This window comes from Bos grunniens, chromosome 16 (assembly GCF_055505025.1).
Source record: "Bos grunniens cultivar Pamir isolate PY7600 chromosome 16, Bosgru_T2T1.0, whole genome shotgun sequence".
Classification (NCBI taxonomy): Eukaryota; Metazoa; Chordata; class Mammalia; order Artiodactyla; family Bovidae; genus Bos; species Bos grunniens.
In genome coordinates this window covers 61,195,101-61,213,850 of record NC_141180.1, presented here as the reverse complement: position 1 = coordinate 61,213,850, position 18,750 = coordinate 61,195,101, and the positions used below count along the sequence as shown (strand labels likewise).

At 38.6% G+C, this 18,750-nt stretch overlaps 1 protein-coding gene across 17 annotated transcripts in view; it reads right to left on the bottom strand.

The window, feature by feature from the left end:
* The window catches only part of ESRRG (estrogen related receptor gamma), a 695,415-nt gene that overhangs the window by 3,901 nt on the left and 672,764 nt on the right, over positions 1 to 18,750 (bottom strand). For 14 of the 17 annotated variants that reach the window (XM_086345306.1, XM_086345308.1, XM_086345300.1 and 11 more), the window contains one exon: positions 12,366 to 12,635. The exons of 2 other annotated variants lie outside the window; for them this stretch is intronic. In XM_086345306.1, the coding sequence (XP_086201432.1) occupies positions 12,366 to 12,635 (270 nt within the window). Of the gene's footprint in view, positions 1 to 12,348; positions 12,636 to 18,750 lie in introns of all 17 variants that reach the window. One more of the 17 variants, XM_086345314.1, reaches the window with a different exon arrangement.

Below are 18,750 nucleotides of genomic sequence, written 5' to 3'. Positions count from 1 at the left end.
TAAACAACAATAAAAAACATGGCAATTCGAGTTGTGAAACTTAAGTCTTATTCTTGAACTTCTCTATGCTGTGAATTGCTCAGGGATTTCCAAAATCTCCATTTTATTTTTCTAAATTTCACTGCAATAGATAATTTCCAGTGCTGACTTAGGGCGTGGGAATTACTACAAAAATCCATTATTTCAAACCTGTGGGTTTTTCCCTCTGGAATCTGAGCAAGAGAAGACTTTAACAGAATATAGTCTTGGCTGTTTTATTCATTATTTCATTCATATATTTATTCATTCATTCAACAATTATAAAAGGCCATCTGTTAAAAAATTATCCTAAGTGCCATGGAGGTAATGTTGTCTAAAATTCAGATCTTGTACTCAAAAAGCCCATATTTCCCAAAAGGGTAAAAAAGAAGCTGATAACCAAAACTGTAAGATATCCATGAAAATACATTGAACCTAACATTATGTTCCATTGTAAACTATACACAAATCACAATAAACTGCTCATCTTTCCAGAATTTTTAGTGTTCTCTTAACAATTCATTAAAGCATCCTTACCTAGTCTGCTTCTCTACAGAAAAACACATGAAGTCTTTAATGAATTCTGAAATACTTTTCACATTTGTGAAGGTGAACTTTGCCCATAAGTGACTAATTTAAAAACCTAATTCAATCAAGCAAGGAAAGGGTTAACAGGGTTGCCACAATTACTCTTGTGAGAAATGTGAGATGTGAAGGAAAAAATAAAAGTTACAGCTCTAGCTCTAAAACAGACACTTAATTATATACAAGTTTGAATCATTTAGCACGTTTTATTGATTCTGATGACAGTTTATCTGTTAATTACACATAATGGAGTCTTTGGGGGGTTCTTCATGTTTAATAATTCTAGTTCTCTGAGAATGCAGAGCTCTGAGATATATGTAGTTAGCCTAATCTTTCATATAATTCAAATATCAGATCACATGCCCAAAAAGAGAGAGGAAATGTAATTTAAAATCAAGTAGCTAAACATATGATGGAAAAGAATTACGGCAAGGTAATTAAAAGACTGATGGCTATAACCAGTAAATGCTTTTAAAACTTCTAGGTATTTTCTTTACTGTTTTGTTTTGATTTTTACATTGCCATTGTAAAATTGTTGATTCATGAATTGACCATTGTTAACAACAGATTTCTTTAAAAGAGTTTTAGGGGACATCCCTGGTGGTCCAGTGATTAAGAATCCATTCTCCCAATGCAGGGGACAAGGGTTTGATCCTCAGTCAGGGAACCAAGATCCCACAGGCGGCAAGACGCAGCCAAAAAATTTAAAAATTAAAAAACTTGAAAAAATGAAAAAGAGCAGAAAAATATAATAACTAAACCATTTCTTAAATACTTGTTTTTGGGTGTGGCCTCTGATAAGCACTTTATCAGTGCTTATCTCATTCATTTCCCAACAGCCCTGTGAGTCAGGTGGCAGTGCTAGTAAGTGTCAGAGTAGGATTAAACTCAGGTGTCTTTGAATCAAAGTATGTTGCCAGAATTTATAACACTGGACATGACATTTCCTTTAAAAAATAAAAGAGTTGAAATTGTCCTCTGAGCTCATCTCACTCAACTTTCCATCTTCATCAAAAATCTTGTCTACGACATTTCTAACGATGACACTGCCAGTTGCATGGACAGCTTTCTACTTAACAAGGAAAAGAACTAATTGTTACAAATGTCTTCTTCATATTTTCCCAAATCTGTCTCCAACTGCCATCCTTTGGTCCTGGTTCTAACTACCGAAACCATACAGGATACATTTTCTTCTTTGACATGGCAGATCTTTAAATGCTTGGAGTCAGCTGTACGGTCACCTCGGCCCCCACCCCAAGTCTTGCCTTCCCCACTGCTCTTGCCCAGCAGGAGATATATTATAGAATGTCACAGGAAATGAGGCGAGGACAAATAGCAGAGAGATATGCTCACAAACAGCAATTAAGACTTCAAACTATTCTTTAAAGGCGGTGATTTAGCTTGAGAGATTTAAAAATGATTTAATCAAATTACTATGATAATTTAACTTCCCATTTACAGAAAAGATTCTAACTCATTTTAGCTTAACCCATTCTCGGATCTGCTAATATTTTAAATGCAAACTCACTAAATCTGAACTATTTAATTAGACCATGATTCAGCTGGCAGACTGCTGAAGAAAATATTAATCTCCATTAGGGATCCTAGTTCAAGTTCTGGCTCTCCGGCTTTAATCTGTGTTTTATTCTTGGGGCTAAATTTACACATTTATGCCAAGCTCAATAGAACTGGCATTACTTTATGTAATTATTTAATTTGGTTGTTGGTACTTTTTTTTAACTTTATGTTTTAAAGGAAATTGTCCCAGTATTTGCGCTGATGGGAACCAACTAAATTTAATAATGGAAACCATAGGTTTATGAACTAATCAGACAGAGCAAAGCTGAACATTAAAAACACAGAGTGAGCTGCTAAGAAAAAATAAACCTAGGATTTCTGGGTTCAAGCCCAGACCCATTAAATAAGAAAACTGGAGCAGCATGCAGGACATTAGTAGTTTTTAAAATCTAGGTGATTCTGTGGTCAAGTCAGAGTTGAGAATCAGTCAAATAGACAGTAAGACAAATGGTATTCTAAAATAATCAAGATTCCAAAAGACAACCAGAGATCAAATGATATATATAACCTCAACCATATTTTAAGTTCCAACATCTAATAATAAAACAGAAACCTTTTGTTAAATTCCAGTACTTTCCTCCATGAAGTGGGACCGTAAAGGGACATATCTAATTCAGATCGTTTACTTTGGGAAGACAGCTAAATATCCTTATACTAATAGCTGCAAAATCCATTGAGACTTAGAGCCATGGCAAAAGAAGATTTTTATTTTTACATCTTATCTGGAACAGAACACTGTCCTTCTCAATGGTAAAGTTATCCATTACTGTGGCATTAGGTACAGCCAAATGCCCACGTTCTATTTGGAAACTGTCTTCAGGATTTGTAGCTCATTCTTGGCAATATTTTCTCAATGATGCCAAATCTTATTTTGAGGATGGAATTGAATATTAGACACAGACGAAGCATATTCAGAGTCAAGCCTGACACACATTATAAACTGATACTCAGCCATCTTTTCCATGGAACACAGGTGTTGATTTTCTTTAGTTTGTAAGCTGCCTACATGAAGAGGGGCAGTAAGGGCTCAGCCAATGTGACTCCCTCTCTAATCACCGAAGCAATGAAATGTAGTATGATGAAAAAGAGAAGTGAGCAAAAGCCTACTTTCTAAAAGCAAATTTGTGTCTCCAAATTTTTGTATACGACTGTAAAGAGTCTAATGAAGTGATCTCAGTTAACCAGCTGAGATATTGAAGAAACTGTGTTGTCCACTATGGCAAAATGACTCTTGATTAACCCAGTTAGACTAAAGTTTTCAAAAAGGTGCCAATTATAAAGTTTGGATTAAAAATCAGTAAACTGTATTCCAGGAAGTTGGTAGTTGTGTCACCAAACACTTTTAATCTCTCCAAATCTGCACATAACTAGATAGCAAAACTAAAAACCACAGACAACACTTAGCAGAAACACGAAGTGACAAGATATCCAAAACATACACACACAAACACACACAATCAGAATTATAGTGCGTGTGTCTGTCTGTGTTCCTAGCTCTGTCCACTGAAAAGATTCAGGAAGGATGGTCAACCTAGGGATGTAGTAATGGGTACCACCAGCACCCAAGCTGTAATCAGATTCCAAGTTCCAGCCAGGAAATATTAAGGAAGAATATGGAACTCCTTGGGCTTCCCAGGTGGTGTGAGTGGTAAAGAACCTGCCTGCCAATGCAGAAGACATAAGAGACGTGAGTTTGATCCCTGGGCCGGGAAGATCCCCTGGAGGAGGGCACGGCAACCCACTCCAGTATTCTTGCCTGGAGAATCCCATGGTCAGAGGAACCTGGTGGGCTACAGTCCATAAGGTTGCAAAGAGTCAGACACAACTGAAGCGACTTAGCACACACACACATATAGAACACCTTGTCATGATAACTAGGAAGGAGAGTATCTACAACTACTAAGTCATTCAAAAAAGATTCCATACACTGACCTGCAGAGGTTCCCACTGATGCTATGGGGCAATTTAAAAAGAATTATACTTGCAACTGATTGAAATCCTCTGAATCTGTTTAAATACAAGTTTTTATAATGACATTTTAAAAAGAGTGCTGTTTCATTATCTCGAAAACTTGTAAATTTTAAGTAGAAATAATCAAGCATTTATCCTTTTTTCCCACATTCACTCTGTGACTCTGGTAACCAAGTAAGACAAAGACTCTCTGTGTAAAAGTATCCCCACTACAGAATGAAAAAAGAAAGGTCACAATACAAATCACCATGGATTTAGGGAATGAGTTCCAATGGCTGCTGGGCTTCCCTGGTGGCTCAGACAGTAAACAATCCACCTTGCAATGCAGGAGACCCAGGTTTGATCCCTGGGTTGGGAAGATCCCCTGGAAAAGGGAAGGGCTACCCACTCCAGTATTCCTGCCTGGAGAATCCCATGGACAGAGGAACCTGGCAAGCTTACAGTCCATGGGGTCACAAAGAGTTGGGTGCAACTGAGGGACTAACACTTTCCCTTGCTTTACCAAAGAGCTGCTAACATCACACAAAAAAGTGAGACAGCCAGACATCATGTGTCTGCCCAAGAATAACATGCCACCTATAGGTCTAGAAACTGAATCTGATTATGCTGTTTTGGATCCTGTCACGGGTTTGCACAAGATGCCAAGGCCAGAGAAACAAGATGAGCTGCCCCTACAGGGTGTAAACTGCAAAGTTTGCACTGTGGGGAACTCTGCAGGGCAAATGTCTTGGCTTTTGCAAGAGACAAACTCTAAGAATGTGAAAATGAAAGAATAAATTTTACATGGAAAGAGACTTCACAGATCCATAAGGAGAAGACAATGTTTTTTAAAGGGCAAGACTAAACTATCAAGTCTGGGGATATACATTCAGCAATAAAGCCATTGTAAAAAGCTAACTGTAAAAGTTGGGAGAAGAGTGGTTACTTACATGGAAAGGGAGGGGATTGAGATTGGGACAGAACAATTGAGATTGGACACAACTTGACCTTGTTCATTGTGACAGGTAGCAAAATGGTCCGAAAGATATCCAGATTGTCTATCTCTCCAACCTGAATGTTACCCTGTATGGAAAAAGGGACTTTGATATAGGACAGTATCTTATATTATCCATGGGCATTCAGTGAAATCAAGTGTCCTTTTAAGAGGGAGGGGGGGAAAAAAAGGCAATGTCACCACTGAAGCAAAATGGTACAGGAATGGCTCTGAAGATGGTGGAAAGAACCACGAGCCAAGGATTATAAGGAACACCACAGTGGAAGCTGTAAAAGGCCAGGAGCCAGATTGTCCTATAGAGTTCCCAGAGGCAGTGTGGCCCTGTCCATACCTTGTTGTTAACCTGGTGAAGCTGATCAGGACTTTTGACCTCCAGAACTGTAGGACAATAAATTCGTGTGGTTTAAAGCCATGGGAGCTTCCTTGGTGGCTAAGTGGTAAAGAAACCTGCAGTGCAGGAGATGATGGAGACATGGGTTCGATCCCTGGGTCGGGAAGATCCCCTGGAGTAGAGTACAGCAACCCACTCCAGTATTCTTACCTAGAGAATCCCATGGACAGAGGAGCCTGGCAGGCTTCAATCTATAGTCAAAAAGAGTTGGACACAGCCGAGTGATTTACACTTTCAAGTCACATATTTGCTTTTGTATGTGTATGGGTGTGTTAGTTTGTGTTTTACATTAAAATGGTGAGAGACCTAGAGAGAGGTAGAGAGAAACTTGATGAAAATGTCCTTTCTAGAAAGTAGTGAGTTGAGCGGAATTCCTATCAAGACTACAGAAACAGTTGGCAGAAACACCAAGGAAGCTGCACACACATCAAGTAGGGGGTTGGATCATAACACCTTGTAGGTAGGTCTTTTCTAACCCAGAGAAGTTGCAGTTCTAATACTGCAAATAAAAATAACTCTGAGGAGACTGGGCTTGACACGTACACACTACTGTATATAAAGTACGTAACTACTAATAACTGACTAATAATGAGGGTCAGTGGTCAAGAATCCAACTGCTGATGCCAACTCTAATCCAACTGGATATGCAGGAGATCTAGGTTTGATCCCTGGGTGGAGAAGATCCCCTGGAGAAGGAAATGGCAACCCACTCCAGTATTCTTGCTGGAAAAATCCCAAGGACAGAGGAGCCTGGCGAGCTACAGTCCATAGGGTCGCAAAGATTTGGGCATAACTGAACACACAGCAGTGATCACTGAGCATGGTAAGAAACATTCCAAGAACCAGCTCTATTTTTACATAGGATTTTGAAACATCACAATATGCAAATAAGGGTTGCATTAAATCAAAAAACAATCTACTTTCCTAATATGTCTTCAAAAATAAAATAACCCAAAGAATGATGGCAGATTTGAGCAAAAACTAAAAAGAAGTAGAAAAGACGGAAAGGCATTAAGTTTGCTTTTTTATTTGTGTGATAGTATTAACTATGGTTTTGTCTGGGTAAGAGTTGAGAATAAGCTTCTACCTGCCAAAAAAGACCTACCTATATTAATTTCTTACAAAATCTGGTAAACATTTTGGCTTCAACTATTTTTGTAACTTTCCCGAGTAGTTTTATACCATAACTCTCTACAAAGACAGTAAGAAGATAAAGGAAGCATAAGCAAGCACATGTGCTCAGCAGTGTCCAACTCTTTGCGACCCCATGTACAACAGCCTGCCAAGCACCTCTGTCCAGGGGATTTCCCGGGCAAGAACACTACAGTAGCGTTGCTATTACCTCTTCCAGGGGATCTTTCCAACCCAGGGATTAAACCCGCACCCTTGCATTGCAGGTGGATTTTTTTTTTTTTTTTTTACCACTGAGCCACCTGGGAAGCCCAAGATAAAGGAACTGGGGACAAAATTCAAAATGAAACTTAAAATATTAATTTAGGCTGGCAGATCTGAAACTGCACTTGGTAATGTCTTACTCACTGACCACTTTAAAGACGTGGGATATACTTATTTGTAAAACAAACAGCTTATTGATAGCAAGGGACAGAGGGTCCAACCCTCTGTCCTCAAGTAGTCTCACATCTTTTATCGGCTCGCTTCTGTTACCCATAAAACGATACTGGAGATGTCTACTCAAACAGGCAGGTTGTGGGAATCTAAAAAGATTTCCTGGCAGAGGCTCAAAACTAAAATAGAAATGTCTACAGAAAGATACTAAAAATGGATAATCTCTTGTCCATTAGCTAAAACGGTCTCCTGTGTATCAAATCAGCAAACTCCATTAAAATTTCAATAAAACTGTTTGAGGACCCAGTAGATACTAAAGAGCTGTTTTTACTCCTTTACTAATTGTTCCGATCTGTGAAGATGTTACTATTTCTCTATTACAAATTCAACACAAATACACATACCACACATGAAATCTAAGACCAAAGGCATTATCCTCTTTTAAAAGTAACTGAGAGTTAAAATTTTAGGCCAGTTAGGAGAAATAAGGTGCTATTTAATTCATCTGCCTGATTTTACAGAGAAGAAGCCATGCATTCCTAAAGGATGTAAAAATCTGAAATTGGAAGAGTAGGGGAAAAAATCTCTGCTTTAAGGTAAAATGCATACACAGACAGTACATAAACAGATTATATAGAGTATTTGTAATATTACTTCACTGGGGACCTATTAGGAAAAACGTATCTAAACAGCCTACCCTAAGAAGAGTATGTGGTGCTGGAGAAGACTCTTGAGAGTCCCTTGAACAGCACGGACATCAAACCAGTCAACCCTAAAGGAAATCAATCCTGAATATTCATTGGAAGGACTAACACTAAAGCTGAAACTCCAATACTTTGGCCACCTGATGCAAAGAGCCAGCTCAGAAAAGACACGGAACAGACCATGATGCTGGGAAAGACTGAGGGCAGGAGAAGGGGGCGACAAAGGATGAGATGGTTGGATGGCATCACTGACTCAATGGACATGAGGCTGAACAAACTCTGGGAGATAGTGAAGGACAGGGAAGCCTGGCGTGCTGTAGTCCCTGGGTTCGCAAAGAGTCAGACATGACTGAGTGACTGAACAAGAAGAGTGATCATGAAAAATAAGATTGAGAGACACTAAAGTTGTATGAGGTTCCAAATACACTGATTAAATATGGCCCCATTCCAGCCTCCAATAGAAATCATCAACTTTTCAATCCCTGAAATTACACCACATTCTGTACATATACCATTTGTATTTGAGAACGAAATACTGTCATGAGATGAGGATAATCACTTATGATTTAAAATTGATGACCAAAATATCATTTGCAGCTCGATATCAATTTGATGTTATTACTCCAGAAGTGGGATTCCCAGATGGCACAGTGGTAAAGAATTCGCCTGCAATACAGGAGATGCGGGTTTGATCCCTGGGTCAGGAAGATCCCCTGGAGAAGGCAATGGTAACCCACTACCACAGTCTTGCTGGGAAAATCGCATGGACAGAAGAGCCTGGCAGGCTACAGTCCTGGGTGTCACAAAGAGTCAGACACGACTGACCGTGCATACATGCACACTCTTAAAGTACTGTGTAGAAGTAAAAAGAAAACTCAACTTGAACATGTAGATTCTATTTATTCTCAAACAGCCCAGGGTTAAAACTGCTCTAGGTTGGGGGTGGATCTGGAGTGGCAACAGTTGGCATGTGAGGGGTGGCTATGGAACTTGAAGCTCTTGTGACTTAAGCAAAGAGAATGATCGGACTAAAAGTAATTCTTAATCTTAAAGTGCTTTTAATCTTGCACTGCATAAAGGTGAGTATATTACCTTGGGGCTAGTGATAATAGTTTTCAATAAATCTTAGACAAAAGAATCAAAAGAACCAATTGAGAGAATAGAATCATATGCTATAATCTTACCTAAAATGCTTACAGCACTATCTTACTCTCTTTATGTCTCATGAAGACAAAGTGAATTCTAGAATCATAGAATTCCCCAAATGGAAAGAATTCTAGAGATTAGTCAAAACCTCTTGGTTAATGTGTCAGAAAGCTGGGGCCTTACAAGGCCAATGTTCAAATTGTGACCTAGATTCTCCTTTTAAAATTCAATCTCATGAGATGTATCAGGGTGCAATATTTCTCAAAAGATTGTTGTTCTCTATCCAAAATAGAGAATATGTAGTTGAAATGAGCCTATAAAGTTTCTTACCTTCAAATATAAGTGGAATAATTAGAGTTTTCAAATATTAGAATATCGTAATCACAGTATTGTTGTTGTTGTTTAGTTGCTCAGTCATTTCTGACTCTTTGTGACCCCGTGGACTGTAGCCTGCCAGGCTCCTCCGTCCATGGGATTTCCCAGGCAAGAATCCTGGAGTAGCTTGTCATTTCCTTCTCCAGGGGATCTTCCCAACCCAGGGACTGAACCAGTGTTTCCTGCAAGGGTAGGAGGATTCTTTACCACTGAATCACCAGGGAAGCCCTAATTACAGCATTAGCTCACGATACATTGGGATTTTTGGCTGTGTACCTAAAGACAGGGAATATACTTTCAATGGCTTTCTGGTGTTATAAATATTCCTGAATTCATATGTGACAGAAACACAGCTACAAAAATTATGACAGCCATTATCAGGAAGCCAATTCCCTGTTTCCCAAGCATAAGCACAACATTTATAATTATTGAATAAAGACAGGTGTTTAAAATAAGCTGAAATTTAGATTAATGAGACAATGGTTGTTAACACCGACAGCCCGAAGGAGAATGCTGAGATATTATAACAATAAAGTAGATTTTTTTCTCCACACACAGTCTTTTACATTAACCTAAAATTTCTAAATATGAAAAGAAAAATTTACAAACTTTTTGGTATGTTTATGAGAAGTATTAAAATATATTCACATTGATGTGTTTGGCAGCTTAAGAAACACTGGTTCCTAGCAAGATCAAATCTACAACTTTATTGATGTCCTTCAAATAATGGTTAAAAAATGGAATAAAACAGCATCATATTGGCAGTCTCAAACAAAATGACTTTCTGAGTGGTTTATCCCAAGCTAAAACAGTAGGGCTTACAGGTTGGATGGATGAGAGAAAGCTATATTTACGAGACGAAGGAGAGGTGACACCATGTAGAAATTAAAAGCCCTTATAGTGCTTAATCACTACTCCTTCATTACAGACTCTGATTCTGTTAGTTTTTCTTGGTACTGAGAAGCTGAAAAATGTTAGAATTACTCACAGGAGAATTTTGTGATGTGGAGAAGTAGCATACTACTGAATAACACTATGCTAGAAGAGAGGGTTTGTTGACTATTTCTGGCTTAACACATGAAAAATAAACTGACTAGTTCTTTAAAGAGTTTCTAATCACCACTCATTGCTCAAAAGTAGGTCACTTCCTCCCCCTCATATAGAAGAGAATGTGGGATTCGAACATCATATATCAAAATATTAATGATTATACTTCTAAACGACAGTGACAAATGCTGCTACTAATTAATTCGGGTATTTTAAATTATAATCCATAGCCATAAAGTATACAACTAATATCCAAAATTACAAAATTTTAGCAATTTTGATGATAAAGTTTTAGCATTGCACAGCATTCATGATTAGTTAATAATTCACAAAAAGCAATTTGAGACACAAAAGATACACAACACACTGGGCTATATTTTAAAAATAATTAACCAAGTAAATGTTTTAAATTAGAACCACTATACAATTTCCAGATAAAAATTCTTCCCAAACCATCACTGGATCTTTCATCCAATTATGAGAGATGCTTTAATGGGAAGTCCATACCAACTAATAAATTCTCAAAACATTTCTATCCCATCTCCCACTTTGGTCATCCAGACAGCAGGGGTTTCTTCAGGGTTTGTGATGATGATGCCATGTGTCATAAAGAGTCATATTTTACAATTTCACAAGGGGAGGAGGAGAGAAGCGAGTGGTATTTTAAGGAAGAGGGGTCCATTCACAATTAAAAGTGTGAAATGCTAAACTCCATTATGAAGACAAATAGCAAAGTACAACTTCATTGTTGAAAACAATTTCCCTCCTATCAGTCCAAGGATTCATGCATCAATATTGTAGATGAACTGTTAATTACAAAATCAATTAAAAATTATTCCTAAAAACAGTCACGCATCCCTGGCTCTCATGGGGGCAATTTGGGCAGAAGGTCTCATCTCACTAGGACCGCGCCAAATCACAAAGTCGTCATCCACAAGTAAGCAAAAGCAATCTGGTTTTTCATTTTTCAGCGCGGCTGAGCCCAGCCTGAGATTGATCGTCACATATGGCCCCAGAAAACAAACTGTCAATACCTTGAATGCTGCAGAATTTGAACAAATAGCCACCCGCCCATTCAAGCCACTCATTGCATCCCATTTAACAGATTTTATTGACAGTTTCCTTCTTGTAATTAAAGGGAAAACTACTGGCCGGCAACCAAGATAAAGTTCAAAGATAGGGTCAAAACAAAAGCAGATGGAGGGGCACGATGTGACTGTCAATGGTACATAGCATCAGAGCGTGTTATTGACGCAGGTATCTAAAGATCGGCACGTCATTAAGGAGGGATCTATCCTGGACTTTATGCAAATGCTGAGAGAGACTTAAGACCACAGTCAAGCATCCAGAGAGGCACAAAGGCAAGAACAACAAAGCACCAACGATTTTTACTTATCAGAGTTTGCTCTCTATTTTAGCACATTTCAGTTCTCACGTAAAGACCGTTTATTCTCATAATTCTTAACCCTTACTACATAGGTAATACCTTTAAGGGAAATACTCCTTTGCAGAATTCGACTGCTAGAGAATTCCAGAAGGGAAGAAAACAGTATTCTCTGATAACCAGAATGAAAAGCAACACAACATATATGATTCCAATTAAAAAATTTGCATTATAAGGTAGGGGAATGATTTGCATGTCTAACTCATACTTATTTTCACTTGTGTAAATAAGACAAAGGACCTAACATTGTCCTGAGTGTCCATTTACACCACTGCCACTTTTGCTTTTGCTTTGCCATGATTTGTGTTAATGAACAATTTGGTGGTATAAGGGACACAGCCCTTAATAAGCAAATAAAATAAAAATAACTCCCTTTAAGTTGGTTTTTCTTTTCTTCTAACTTTTCCCTAGAAAGCTATGAGGATTATAATTTAGCTGACTCAGAATTTACAGCTGGGTCTAGTAAATCCCTGAAGAAGAAGTTAAGTGAAGGGGCAGAACTGACATATTAGGAAATATAACAACGAACCATGTCAATATGCCAACCTGAATTAGCGAGAGCTATCGCTTTGAGGGTGACAAATTCTTCTTTCTCCAGCTTCATGCTCTTGTATTTTTTTACCAGCTGCAGGATAGCATTATTTAGGTCAAGAAGGCCTGCTAATTTGGACTGGTCTTCATCCATTATATAATCGTCTGCATAGACAAGTTCATCCTCAAAGGAAAGAGATCGGTACACGACACCAAGGATCAAGATTTCCATCCAAGCACTTTGCAGAAGGCTCATCTGGTCCGCCAGGGACAGCGTGGAGAAGCCTGCATGGGGATATAGGCAGATCAAGTTACTTTAAAGCCATCATATCATAATGCAATATTAGCTTCATATGGTAGTCAGCTTCTGCATAGGTGCTCAAAATTATGCTGAGCTCTGATTAGCTGCTCTTAAAATTTCCTCTACCCATTTTGCCAACGGCAAAGTAAAAGGCACCAACCAGATTAAACTTGTTGGTGTTTTCTCCATATTTCAGACACAGCTGACAGGAATATAATAGATAAGAGGTAGTTTTCTTTCACTTGAAATACCATGCAATCATGAAATACAATTGATTTCTAGTGGAAGTCTTTATGAATGTCTTAAATGGAAGGAAGTGTTAGTCGCTCAGGCATGGCTGGCTCTTTGTGACCCCATGGACTCTAGCCTGCCAGGGTCCTCTGTCCCTGGAATTCTCCAGGCAAGAATACTGGGGTGGGTAGCCATTTTCTTCTCCAGGGAAACTTCCCTACCCAGGAATCGAACCTGGGTCTCCTGCATTGCAGGTAGATTTTTTACCATTTGAGCCACTCTTACTAGGCTTGATAGTTTGATAGGAAGTCAAACTATCAACTACCTCATCTCCAAAAACTGCTCTTGATAAACATGAAAGTGAAAAACAAACCCCAAAAAAACAGAAGCCCCAAATAAAGGACAACAATTTAGGCCACACAGTAGAGTGCAATCTGGAACCATTTCTCTGTAGTAGTCACAAGCACAGCGAGTGTTGAGTACGATTACACCTGAAAGAGCTTTCTTAATTGGATATTCTGTCCCCACTGACATTTAGCATGAATTCCTTTTTTAAATGGTGATTATTGGTATCAAAGAGGATGGAATACTTTGCAGACTGGTCCCCTCACCAAACAGAGAAGCCACATTTTATTCTTGATATTAGGATCCACTCATTTAAAAAGTTAAAATGGAGACCAGGAGGTGCAATGAACAAAGTGTGAGCAGAGACAGATCCTAAACTTCAGTATCCGCTCCATTGAACTACTGGCTGTGTCACCTTGAGCAAGATAATTTCCTTGTACCCTAATTTCTGTTTTGCCAAACACTACTTTATAATATGTATTCTATAAGTGTAGCTATATGATATGCTATTTTTATCTGAAATACCTGGATGACTGCTTCAATCCTAAACCTGGTCTGCATTTATACATACATGTTTAAAGTCCCTTCTGAACTTGAGAAAACACAAGTTAAAAAAAATTAAAAAGAAAATGTGGATCAAGAGGGAAACATGAAGTAGGACAATTAAACCTACTTAGGAGTAAAGATATCTATTTAAATTTTAGAGGGATTAGACCCAGACTCTAAAAGAAGTCTTAGTGGAGATAACCTGATGATCAGTTGCTTACTTTTGCCTTAAGAAAAAAAGTTTTCTTAAAACTTCACCTTCATTTCAAGGTTATGCCCAGGAATTCCAAGGGTAACAAACCGTATCTATGGTTTTTGAGGACAATGGTACCATGATTTTAGATTCTGCCACCAATAATTTCACAGAAGGAAGAAAGTATTCATAATGCAACTTATAAAATCTGTTATTACTCCCTTTCTAGAACCTATTACCCAAATCATAAATACCCACTGCTGTTCAGCTTTCTTAGGCTCCTACCTTTGGCTATTGTTCTTAATCATTTTTATTCATCACAAATTATTCATGTTTCCTGTGAGAGTAGCAACTATAGCATGATAAAGAAAAGGAAATTATTTCCTGGCCCATTGGAGGAAACTAGTGGTTGGACATTTGGTACCATTCCCTTCAAGTGTTTAATAAAATCACCAAGAGGGATTAGTCCAGCTTTTCTTAAGGCCCACGTAAAAAGCATTTATTTCATTTTTTTTCTTCATCAAGTTGCTTACATATTACTTAACTGATCTTCTTTTGGACTATGTCTCTTTTTCCTTTTTCTCTATTCTTTCTTTGTCAACAAAATATGGGGTTACATGAATAAATGTCTGCTTAGAATTAGAGACGTCACAACTTTTAACAGGGATTACAAAGAGAAAAATAACGATCGAATCTGAGTAGATGTGGCTCCATTTCCTTTTCATGTTGAGAATGTTTTACAACAAATAAACCAAAAATCAAACAAACAAATATTGATCTTTTTTCCATTCCCCCACTGCAAGAAAAAGATGTCCTGCAAATACCTAAGTTAAGAAGAGAGACTAAGCAGGAATTTCTTTTGTAACTAAAATAGACGCAAAAATAGTCATCTAGGAAGTTCTGAGCAAAAGGAGATGGGTAATTTCCATTCGCCTTCATATCCTTGTTCCTTTTCACGCTCCCAAGCAGCAGTTTTTCTGCAGCGGCAGATGGACAGAGCGCATAGCCTGCAGCACCTTCCTGTGACAGCCCTATTCTCCAGCCCAGACACTGCTGTTAGTAAATAGATTTACACATTCTCCAATCTCCACACATCTTTCTGCCGAATAATTAAAAGCAGGATGATTAGTTTATTGAGTGGAAGGAGGAACTTTTTTATTGAGGTCCGTCCACGATTTTATCAGGGCCAGCACTTTTACGGTTGTCAGGAGGATGCAGGCATCCAATTTTTCTTATCTGGCTGATTAATACAAACGCTGTTTCAGGACGCATTAATTAACAGATACAAATCTACGTTCTCATGGAAGGATCAATACGGAGAAGAAAAGAGGCATCAATGTGAATTTAGTGCTGATGATGGAGCAGGCACGCTATCGACATTTACGTGCACGGAAACTTTAAAGTTGCACGGGGGCCCTTTTGTCCCTGTGATTTACAAATGAACAATTTTTTTTCAGCCATGACAATGTTTCACACATTTCTTGGGGGGTTTAATTAAGCCCAAAACAATAAAACTTCATTTTTTTAGGTTGATCCTGTGACTTGATCCTTCTAGGGGTGGGTGGGTAGGTGGGTAGGTGGGTGGGTGTGTGTGTGAACCGAACTTGGCCTTTTACTTCTTAATGAAATAAAAACAAGGAAAAGGGTAAAGAAAAGGTTCTCCTTTTGGAGGGTGGGGGTGGTCAGGGAGCACATAAAGATAGATATAGTACAAAAGGTCCGCTTGAGAGCCTCAAGTCTATTTCAAGCTGATCAGAGGAGGTGTAATTTGCCAAACCAAAGGGGAAAGGACAACCTATGGTCTACACAATATAAATAAAGTCTGGACTTTTATCTCTTCTTGGTCCAGAAATAGCTGGATCCCAACATTTTAACCCTTTCCTCCCAAACCCTTGCAATCTGGAAGCTGTCACAAAGAACTGTCCTGCCCAAATGCTTGGATAACAGTTAAACAGCCCTGTTATAAGCTGGCTGTGCTCACCTGAGCACTAAGGCAGCTGAACCCAAAACAGAGACGATATTTCAATTCCTCAAAAATTTCCTTCCTGGCCTTTAGGAGTGCTAGTTCTATTTTACACTCATAAAGACGCAGGGATGAAGTGATAATTTAATCAGTAGTCCTGAGCAAAGTAGAAAAACATAAGTGACCAAGAGCTAAATGAAAATGCATATTTTAGTGAACTGAGTCTAAGGAATTTTCTCAAAACATGACTGCTCCATTGGTCCACACAGGCTTGCCTCCAAATGATAATTATTTGTTTGTGCTTTTACTGGGCCTTCAGTGGTGTTTTATAGCTACTGGACTACAAGTTAGAGGTCCTTCGTATCTATAACCTTTAGCTATCTTTGGCGAGAAACCTCTTTGCCAAGTGAAATAAAACATGCTTTGCCGTGGTGTCATGGGCACTTCATGTTTTGTACATTCCGGCATCTTAATCTTCAGTGTGTGACAGGTTATAGTTTTAAATGTTCAGCTGTATTACAGCTTTTTAAAATACACTGATACCATGGCACATTTTTTTCTTCCCCAGCTCCAGTCCATCCCAGGCATATTGCTGACATCTCCGATCTCTCTTCATCTCCACCCTAGAGTCAGTGCGACTTAATGTATCTCAGGCATTCTGCAGGCAGAATGAGTCTCTACCTTAACCCACAGTTACGTAGCGTGTTTATCTGCAGGATGGTGTGCGCCAAATAAACCAGATGACACTTGGGAATAACATCATTTTGAAAGATTGAAAAGCTTCTCGAGAGGCAGGTACCCTTGAAGTAACAAGCCTGAAGAAAGCATGTTTTGTGCCAAGTCCCTCGCTTTCTTCTCCTGGAAGCGTCGGAGGTTGACAGTGGCGCTGTGGGCCCTTGTCAAGCACTTTTATTTATTTATTTTTAGCCTGGCAAACTGATGCACTTTGCAGTCAACTTACCAAAAAGGCTAAGCATTTGAAAGTGTGAAGGGCAAAAAATATCTGACGGCTAGTCTTCAAAAATACACTTTCATTTCAGAAAGCATAAATGTTTATTTCCTGAACAGAGTGTTGACAGAAATAGGCTGCCGTGAAGGCGTTTGGGTTTAACCCCTGCTAGGCATTTTCTTCTTGGCAGTTTCCTCGAAACAGAGCAAGCCTCTTACATCTTTGGGGTGTCTGTTAATATCACTTAATCATGGCATTGATTTCTCTGTTCACAGTTTTTGAACTGGAGTGTCTCTGTCCCACCAAAAATGGACACATTTCAATGAATAGCATAGCATGCTAAAATTACATGTATATCACAATGACATAACAACTCACTGAGATCACAAGCGGAGTTCACTGAGAGAAGCTGACTGAGCAACACGGAATCTTCAACTCTCATAGAAATAAACCTAGTGTTGATAGGAACTAGAGGAAAAAAGCATAACAATGGCACAAAGGTTTGGCCTTAGTTATTAATAAATGCAGATCCATAGGCTTTGTCAGTGATACTCTTTTTTTTAGTTAACTTGTTCTTCTCAAATAGGAACAGACATATCATTTCTTCTATGATTCGCAAAACACAGGGCTTGAGTTTATGTGTATGTATGTGTGCACATGTGTGTGTATATATATACCTAAAAGACCTTTTCTCTCTTTATTTCCCATAGAGATGAACTTCATGGACTAGAACTCAGTTGGGGCTCAAGGCAAACAGTTACCAATAGTCCAGTGCCAAACTGAAAACCTGGAATATCCTTTTGGTGCTATCAGCAACATTTTTTTTAAACATTTTCTTTATAAAAGATAATTATTATCACTCTATTATTATCTCTCTACCATATTATCTCTTTGTTATATTAGCACCTAAGCATTACATACATACAGTGCTACCCTTTGAACCTTTATTCTTTTAGCCTGACTGAGACCCAGATTTCAAGCATTTAAATTCAATCACAGTTGGTTTGGGTGAAACGTAAGAATAACTGACAAAAATGGGATCGCTCCCTTTCTTGCCAATATGATCACTCATTTCAACATATGTGGAACACCAGAAATCTGTTTCTTTAGTTCTGTTTCTATACTCCAAGTAAGGTTCATGGATATTTTACAGAGCCATTATCTTAAAATAGTGGTTTCATGGGATAAATGTGAAAATTAGAAAGACAGAACTCAGATTCAAAAATTACTTTATATCTGCATGGCAGAACTGACCACTGTGTGTACAATGATCTGGATAGCCGTGATAAACTAAAGGAGGAGAGAAGAGAGTTGAACAGGTGGTATCCACCAGTCCAAGGCACAATTACCACTATTCACCAAGCTTACAGGTTTGACTGGCCACTCACTAACCACTTATGCTGGTTATGTGAACAGCCAAATATGTTAGCAACAACACGCCCCTATGCCCACATGGCACTGGTGAAATGCTTTCTTCAGCAATTGTTTCATGGTTTGTTTTTTTTTTTTTTTTTTTGGCCACACCACAAGGCATCTATGATCTTAGTTCCCTGACCAGAGATTGACCTCGTGCCCCCTGCAATACAAGTGGAGATTCTTAACCACTGGACTGCCAGGGAAGTCCCAGCAATTGTTTCTTGTTTCCCAGTCCAGCTTGCTAGAAAAAATTTTTTAAATTAAATAAAAAATTAAAAGTGTAACAGCAGCTAAGGAAAAATATTCCCAGGTGGCAGCACTGGAAAGCCTCAAAATGACGGTACGAACTTTTTTGTTGGTTTGTTTGTTTCTGTGAGTGGGCAGGTTTAAACACTTGCCAACCTACTTTGAAAAGGACCTGAGAGAGGGCAGATGAATGCAAAATAAGAACCCAGA